The sequence below is a fragment of the Verticillium alfalfae genome, genomic scaffold, assembly GCF_000150825.1.
Source record: "Verticillium alfalfae VaMs.102 supercont1.4 genomic scaffold, whole genome shotgun sequence".
NCBI lineage: Eukaryota > Fungi > Ascomycota > Sordariomycetes > Glomerellales > Plectosphaerellaceae > Verticillium > Verticillium alfalfae.
In genome coordinates this window covers 318,705-326,609 of record NW_003315035.1, presented here as the reverse complement: position 1 = coordinate 326,609, position 7,905 = coordinate 318,705, and the positions used below count along the sequence as shown (strand labels likewise).

The 7,905-nt window shown below is 53.4% G+C and overlaps 4 protein-coding genes across 4 annotated transcripts; 2 read left to right on the top strand and 2 right to left on the bottom strand.

Moving 5' to 3' along the window:
- Positions 1 to 2,134, bottom strand: VDBG_03509 (aspartyl/glutamyl-tRNA(Asn/Gln) amidotransferase subunit B; the record flags this gene model as incomplete). Its single annotated transcript, XM_003005510.1, has 1 exon — positions 1 to 2,134. The coding sequence occupies one exon, from the start codon at positions 2,132 to 2,134 to the stop codon at positions 266 to 268; it is 1,869 nt and encodes a 622-aa protein (XP_003005556.1).
- A 1,571-nt stretch (positions 2,135 to 3,705) lies between these two features.
- VDBG_03508 (conserved hypothetical protein) lies at positions 3,706 to 4,815 on the top strand (the record flags this gene model as incomplete). The annotated part of the gene is made up of 1 exon (XM_003005509.1): positions 3,706 to 4,815. The coding sequence occupies one exon, from the start codon at positions 3,706 to 3,708 to the stop codon at positions 4,813 to 4,815; it is 1,110 nt and encodes a 369-aa protein (XP_003005555.1).
- Positions 4,816 to 5,268: 453 nt separating this feature from the next.
- On the top strand, positions 5,269 to 5,436 carry VDBG_03507 (predicted protein; the record flags this gene model as incomplete). Its single annotated transcript, XM_003005508.1, has 1 exon — positions 5,269 to 5,436. The coding sequence occupies one exon, from the start codon at positions 5,269 to 5,271 to the stop codon at positions 5,434 to 5,436; it is 168 nt and encodes a 55-aa protein (XP_003005554.1).
- A 1,084-nt stretch (positions 5,437 to 6,520) lies between these two features.
- Positions 6,521 to 7,073, bottom strand: VDBG_03506 (predicted protein; the record flags this gene model as incomplete). The annotated part of the gene is made up of 3 exons (XM_003005507.1): positions 6,521 to 6,822; positions 6,883 to 6,954; positions 7,004 to 7,073. The coding sequence occupies 3 exons, from the start codon at positions 7,071 to 7,073 to the stop codon at positions 6,521 to 6,523; spliced, it is 444 nt and encodes a 147-aa protein (XP_003005553.1).
- Between the last annotated feature and the right edge of the window lie 832 nt (positions 7,074 to 7,905).

Below are 7,905 nucleotides of genomic sequence, written 5' to 3'. Positions count from 1 at the left end.
CGGGCAAAGGGGAGGGAGAGGAGGATCGAAAAGTTCCTGCGGGAGCGTGACGGCTGGGCATTTGACGTAGCGGCTGCGAACCATGGGGCCATTACGCCCAGGAAGGAGTGTCACGATTAAAGCACTTTGTATACATGGATCAGGGTCTGGGGGAAACACAGGCGTTCGGTTGACTATTAGGTACAGACTGTACATGGAAATGCGATTACATAGGTAGTTGAGTCAGGCGTCATCTCACAGTGAACTTTCTTCCTTCTAAACAAGTTCAAAGAAGTTCCTCGACTTTAGCCCGCATGAATTTCTCCGCGTTTGACGGATCGATCCTTTCGGTGGCCCCTAGGCGAAGCATCTTGCCCACGAGATACATCAGCTTACCCTGCGGGAAGACCTTCTTGTCTCTGAATTCGCGCAAGACCTTATCCTCTCCTTCGACCGCCAATGCGGCCAGCTCTTGATACTCTTCGGTTGAGAGCTCATGGAACCACAGGTCATGAGCATCGATGGCGGCGGTGATGTTCTCTGCATCGGCGAGATTCCCTTGATGCAATGCCGTGAGAAGTTCTTTGGCAACCTTGCCGGTGATCTTCTTCTGTTGCAGGTGGAAGAGAAGTTCTGCGAGAGACTCCACTGGAACGCGTTCACATTGTCCGTCAGGACTGACCTCGAATGGCGTGCTTTCATTGTCGGAATCATCGTCCACAAGACGCCCAAATTCGTGGAGGATCCAGTTGGCTGCCAGAGGAGCATACGCTCTGACATCTAGTCCACCCTCTGTGCCCTGCTGCAACCGAGTTCCGAAACTTTCGACGACATTATAAAAGTACTCGATCCGGCCGCCATTATCGAGAGATAGGAGGGAAAGTGCATCCTTCGCCGTGAGGCCGTAAACGTCGGCGAGTTCGGATAGCTCATGATCCGGCAAATAAGCAACTGACTTTCTGATGTGATCAACCAGATCATCTGCAATTATCAGAGGGCCCAGGTCTGGATCCGGCATGTAGCGATAGTCCACCTCGCCCTCCTTGCCGCGCAACCGGCGGGTTTGCTTCGTTCCCAGGGTCCAGCCCCGTGTCTCGCCTGCGATGGTCCCGCCAGCCTCAAGCTCCTGGATCTGACGATCTCGCTCGGCGATGATGGCGTCCTCAACAGCCTTGATGGTGCTCAAGTTTTTGATTTCAGTGCGGGTTCCAAGTGGCGCAGATGCGTCGCTTGTTCTCCTGACAGAAACATTGACGTCAGCTCGCAGGCCACCCGTCTCCATACCGGACACACAGGCATCAACGGCGTTGAGCAGAGTTTGCATCTTGCGAACGAAAACGGCGGCTGTGCGAGGGTGATGAAGCTCCGGCTTCGTTATAATTTCAATCAAGGGCACTCCTACACGGTTGAAATCGAGCCAATGTGTGTCACCAGGTTGCGCCAGAGTCTTGGCGGTGTCTTGCTCCATCTGGACCTGCTGGATACCGATCGTGACGCTCTCTCCATCTTCAGGGGCGATGCCATCGCGGGCGAAGAGCGTGATCTGTCCATTTCTGGCGAAGGGCTCGTAGTATTGTGTAATCTGGTAGCCAGACGGCTGATCCCACCAGAAGTAGTGTTTCCTGTCGAACCGACTGATAGGCTGTATGTCGCAGTTCAGCGCGAGGGCAGCCCGTAACGCTGGGATCAGAGTCTCCTTCTGTAAGAGGGGCTGGCTGCCAGGCATCGACAGATCAAAAAGTGCGACGTGCGAGTTCGGGGCGTCATTGAAGGAGGTGGCGGCTGGCGAAAAGAGTTTCCGAGCCGTGTTAAGTTGCGCATGAATTTCAATGCCGACAGTCAGCTCCCAGCCATCAACCGTCTGATTGGAGCCCTTCCGGTTGTCTTTCTTGGCATTCTTCTTCAATTGTTTCGCTTCGTCTTTGAGCTTCTTCCGCAACGGAACAGATGGTGCGAGCTGGGTGGGCGTAGCCGTGGTTGTTACAGTGTGTGCGTGTCTGGCCTGCGTTGGCTGGTGTCGGTCATGTGGCAGTAGAGGATGGCGACCCAGTTGCTTGGCTCTGCTTTTGGACACCGAGGACGCCACGCAGCCTCTCTGGCATATCTGGCCTTGGAGCAGGTATCGCCCGAGTTCACGCGTTGGTATACGCGACATGGTGGGGGGGGTTTGCCCTGAGCAGCTTGGGCGACAATGTCACTCGATAAGGCAGGGCGTACACCACACGGATCTCGATGTCTCGGACGCCAAGTGGACAGCAGGAGACGAGCAAAACGTCAAGCAGGTATGTGACACACACTCAGCGTGGGTTGTATGTGGCCTCACAGCATTGGCCCCGGATCGCAGTGGTAATGATTGGGTGGTCGTCGGAAGTGCTGCTTCGGGTTGCAGATTCGGTCGGACGGGTCGTCGGGATTGGGCGGAAGCTACACCTGAGGCCGCCCTGAGTGGGGTGCTAGGCCTTCGACTCGACGGTTGAAAGGGGTTCACGGGGCTCGGGCTCGTCTTTATATGGTGAAATGAAGCTAAGGTTGAGCCTCCCAGAGCCAGGTTGAGGTAGCTCGAGATTGTTCGTTGAGCTAGAAGGCTCTGTTGAAGGAACGCGGGAGCATCCGAGGGCCAACGCGACGGCAGCTGGTGGAAGTTGGGCTGACATAAGCCCACAGAAATAGCACTATGGCGCCTAAGATCCCCCGGACCCACCCAAGCTGCACCATGACGCTGTATTGGATCAGACCAAACGCCCCATGGTGCTCAGTGCGACTGCTGCGTGTTCTAAGCTCGCCTTGTTCGTCGCGAGCACCCAGTCATAGAGGCCCGGCAGCTGGAAATGGCCCCTGACTTCCGCCCCCCTTGTTGGCCCCCTTGTGTTGTCCTCCTGACACCAACGCCTCCTGCTGTCTTCTGAAACATCTGCTCCAGGGGCGCCCTCCTTGCGTACCGGTACCTAAAAAGGTAGCATTCCTTACCTATCAGGATGTACCAGGAAGGGTAGTGCGTAAACGAGAAGGTGCAAAGGGGTACGCAAGGCAGGACGCACTCGACGCGAGGAGCAATGGCGCGGCTGACCGCAGATGGCTTTTAATGCGTTGCTTGTTCCCCCCCTCCATTCGCAAGATCACCCCTCAGTCTTTCATTCCTCTTGTTCTTCAGATCTGTTTCTATCTGACGTGATTACCCACGAGATAGGTTCCCAGGCTGCTGTCATGAAGCGCTGATTCAACCTTCTTCGACTTTTGTCGCCTATCTGTATCATCACTCGAATTCCGCATCATCACATCAAACAACCTAGCCCTGGCTCTACCTTTGTATTCCAATCTGTGTATTCTGCCCTCCCTCTGTCTCCTCAATAGATTCTTCGTTGAGGACGACCCGCATGATCCGTATCGAGTTCTTGCACCATCAACGTTTTTGAAAGCAGCCCGCGTCGAGTTCACTCTCGAGAAGTGTCATCCGATCCATCCATCAAGTAATGCACAAACCCTTCAACTCATGTCCGTATATTGAGTCGAGATATCACCCCAATACTCAGCATTTGTGGAGCTGCCCCGGACGCCAATCTCAGCAGTCAGACACTGACCACATGATGACAGTCCGCTGGTGTCATTGAACCCCTTCCGCCTCGGCGTCTACTAGTGACACCAGCCTCAAGACCCAGTCGCTGAACTCCAGACGTCGAATGCACACTCGTGGCTCAGGCTCACGACGTCGGTCGCGGACCGCCCAGTATGCAGGACTGCTTCTGTTCCGGCGCCGCAGACCCTGCTTCCTCTCGTATCAGATCGCCGGACCATTCGCTCTCTTCGTCCATGTCAACATCAAATAAGCCTGCTCAAGACGCCAAACTACATGCTCCAGCTCCAAGACCCCCTTCTCCTTCCACGTCTACTCTCACAGCCTTCACAGCCAAAACGAGCGGCTCCGGGAGCTCCAGCGGCAGCGCCTCTACTGTCACCCAAATACCGGCCAGCAATCGCCGCAACAGTGACAGAGATCGCGATACGTACAAGCAGAAGATCCGTCCTCGCGACAAGCAAGCCAGCCATCCCCCCGAAATCCATCAGCGGCCCGATGTCATGAGCTTCCTCCACCCTGGCTCACCTCTTGGTACAAGGCAGCCAGTCCAACCAACGCATGGAGATATGCCATCGTGGCAGTTGGCGGATTTCCCAAGTCGTGCTTCACCGACAAGGAGCACCACTTCATCTGGTGCGCCGAGCATCCATAGCGACGTGTTTTCCGAGCCAGGCCGCGGCCATGAGACCGACGGGACTCACAGCAGCCCGGACCGAAGCGTCAACGAGGATTGGCCCAAGCCTATGATGGTGCCAGCGGGCGGGACTTCAGCAGCCTCAAGTTATCATCAACGTCATCAGCAACCGTCCATGTGGGATGCTGGCCCGATGATGCCCCCGGCACATTCTAATCAGATCCACGATGGCCCTCCTAACGGCATGCAGTCACAACCACAGTATCTACCCTCTTCATTCGATTTCATGCAGCACGGGCGACCTGAGCACATGCCTATGAGTGGTTACGAGCTATTAGCCACGAACTTGTCGTCAAATAGTATGGGTGGGCCTTTGATCAAGCCCATGTATCGACGGTTCGAGTTTTTGAACCATAGGCTCTTGCTGCACTTGCAGGATGAGCTTGCTGAGCTCGAGGAGCAACTACGTCATTTGGATGCTGCCGATACACAATCTCGTCAATATCATCAGGGCGTGCTCCCCGCATCAAGGCGCCAGGAATCTACCTCGTCAAAAGATCTTCACTGGTGGAAGATGGACCTCCTCGGCAAGATTGGGTTCAAGCTCGAACTTTATAGTAGGTCCTGAGCCAAGCTATTTCATTGACGGCATCTAACCGGAACAGATAAGACCCTCGTCTCGTTCAAGGAATCCCAAAACCTCAGCGCTCCTGCCCCTGTGGACATAGACCGATATCGCGACTATCTCAACAATCGCCAACCTATAGTTGAACCGGAAGCCAGGTTTCTCGATCCGGAAGATGACCTCGTGTCGCTCGCCAGGCCTCATAGTACTTATCAGGCACCCGAGTTCTTATCGGATGACCTCAAAACTCCTATGCCCCGGACTATGGTCTTCCCACTGACGCCAAACAGTCCGTTGTCTGACCTGGACAGTTGTCGTTCCACCAGAGTCGCTTATGCTCATGATGGAAGTCATCGAACCCCAGCTTCCTCAATGCCACAGATCCTTATCGCTATATCTGCCGCGTTCCTGCTGCCTACTTTGTGTTTTATTGTGATACCGGGCTACATTGGACGCATGGCCGTCGTCACGATTGTTGCTGGCGGCCTGTTGGCCGCTCTGCTACAGGCCGGTGTTTTGCGAATGGGGGCCAACGGGCTTGTTGGATTGGGCGGCACTCAGGATTGTATCCTTTGCGTAGGCGTCTATGGAGCCGTCATGGCTGTGGTTGCTGGAATACTCTGAGAGTCATCAGCTATCTAGCCTCGTTTCTTTATTCCTTTTGTGTATGGTTGACGCAGGAAGCAATCGTCAGCTGGCTGGTACTGGAAGGCTTTCGGTTTAAGCTCTTTTAGAGTTCTCGGCTGTCTCGGACATGGCAAGGGTTCATGGGGATCGGATGCTGGTCGGAGCAATAGGTTGAGATTGTGATACCCCTGCTTGTCGGAATTTTCTTTGCGCAATCTGTTGTCGCGTCGTGGTGACAGCTGGGCTTTGAAGAATACCAGGCCCTGCTCGGCCAGTATCTTCTGGCTTTTTCTTTGGAGTTAAAAGTTAATTTTTCAAACGATGTGGAAAATAACAAGTGCTTTGCTCGACTAAGGTTTGAAGCTTGAGTTTTAGACTCGTGATGTCGTCTCAGTGTGCCTCAAGTTTCCGGAATAATCCCGTGATCTCAAGAACACAAGCACATGATTACGCATCTAGCTAACCCCAGCTTGTTCATGACCAGAGCTGGCCATGAAGATCTAGCTGACGAAGAGTCTTCGTCATCCGAGGCTTCCTGAGTGCTTGTTGTGGCGTCAGAAGGCGTATATCAGACTGCACCGCAGCAGGAACGACCAGGTCTTTACCTCATCAGATCTTGTTTCAGATGCCAAGATTTCAACCAAACCCTCATGACCTTGACGCAACAAGCAAATACAATGACGGAAAGGTGCCCATCAAGTCACTTCAAGCCGTATAGAGTTCTCTGGTCCGACATCATAGCGATTCTTTCAAGTGATCCACCGTCCCCCAGTGAGCTCACGTCAAGCCAAGTCAGGGCAACACTACATCAAGCCCCGAGATCGGTCGCGTCACGAGGCGCACAAAATAGCAAGTCATGGGAGGCAATTCTGCTCAATTCCTTCGTTTCCCGTCCAGACAAGTACTTCTCGCAAGAAGAACTAGGGGAAAGAACCTATTGTACAAGTGTCAAGATGACAAAAAAGCCATCAAGCATCCATGAGCCTTGCCAAGGTCCCAACTCAGACCGATCCAACCCGTTATTTCCACCCAAGGGATCCACAAGCCATGTGAAAGCGAGGATGAAGATCTCATCAGTCGATCAGAAGAGGGTTGAGAAGATGAGACCGGCCACGAAGAGGCAGCCGAGAGAGATGTGAGTGGCAGAAACGCCGCTCTGGACGACATCCTCGGTTGGGATGGCGGTGGTAGGAACAACCACGATCGAGGGGGTCTCCTCAGAAGTGGTGATCACCTCGGTGGAAGTGATGACCTCTTCGATGGGAGTGACCTCAGTGACGGGAGTATAGACGATGATCTCCTCGGTGGTGATGGTTGGAAGAGTGATGGTCTCGCAGGAAAGGGTGGTTAGGATGATCGGAACGCAGACACTGGAGTAGAGAGCTGTTTTGGAGAGATTGTTAGAGATGAAGATTGCGAAGATGGTGGAGGAGGGCAACTTACCATCAACAGCGATGGGGCCAGTGGCAACCTGAGTTCCGCCACCAATGGTGGTGAGTTCAAGACCATGGAAGTCTTGGAGGTATTAGAGACTGGCAAGCTGAGGTGGAGTGAAGAGACTTACTGATCTTATCCTCATGAGCCATCGAGGCAATGGAGGTGGCAAAGACAGTCATCTTGATGATGGAAGACATCTTTGATGGATGAGAGGTGCTGGAAGGAGGAAGAAGTCAGGATCAAACAGGGGGAGACCAACCTGATGAACAAAGAAGGGATAGATTGTCAAGAACACTTGATGACTTACAGTGAAGTGAGTTTTGTTGATGGTCTGGAAGAAAGAAGGCTTTGTTGAGAGCGAGCTTGAGGCCTGAAGAACGTTGCGTGTGATGGAGGATAGGAAGAAGATCGAGAGAAGAGGCAGAAAGAGGGTGCCCTTTATAGTTTTCTCACGTTGACCGCTCACAGCACAATCAGCCGTAGCCTAAACTTGCGTTCGCACTGTTCTGCCACCAAAAGCCGCCCTGATTTAGGCTGCGATACCAAAAGGGGTACAGTGCGGCCCCACACGCGCACATGAAGCTATCGTGTGAGTGGCCACGAGTTTCGAAATGCAACAAAGCCCAAAGCCAGGGACGCAGTGAATTAATGGCATTTTGGACTCTCGAATTTTCTAGGGGACTTTGACAAGCAGAGTTTTCAGACTTGACCGAGTACACACCAACAAAGAACCCGCAGAAACCACCCAGCTATCGGAGTTGAACATGAGAGAAAGCCATGAGGTTATCTCCGTCTGATACAACCTCTCGTATTTCTGGCCATGTTCTGGGATCAGTCACCTGATGCAGTCTGTGAGAACCCCAAGCAAGGCCTGAAGGAAACCCGGCATTCCGAGTTCTCCTCAATCAGCCATGAGCAGCACCTGAAGAGCTACACTTTACACCAAACACCACGCCGTATCACAACATCAAAGCTAGTTTCAATTGTCTCCTCTCTCGGTAGGTTGACCGTCCCTTGAAGCTACGATGG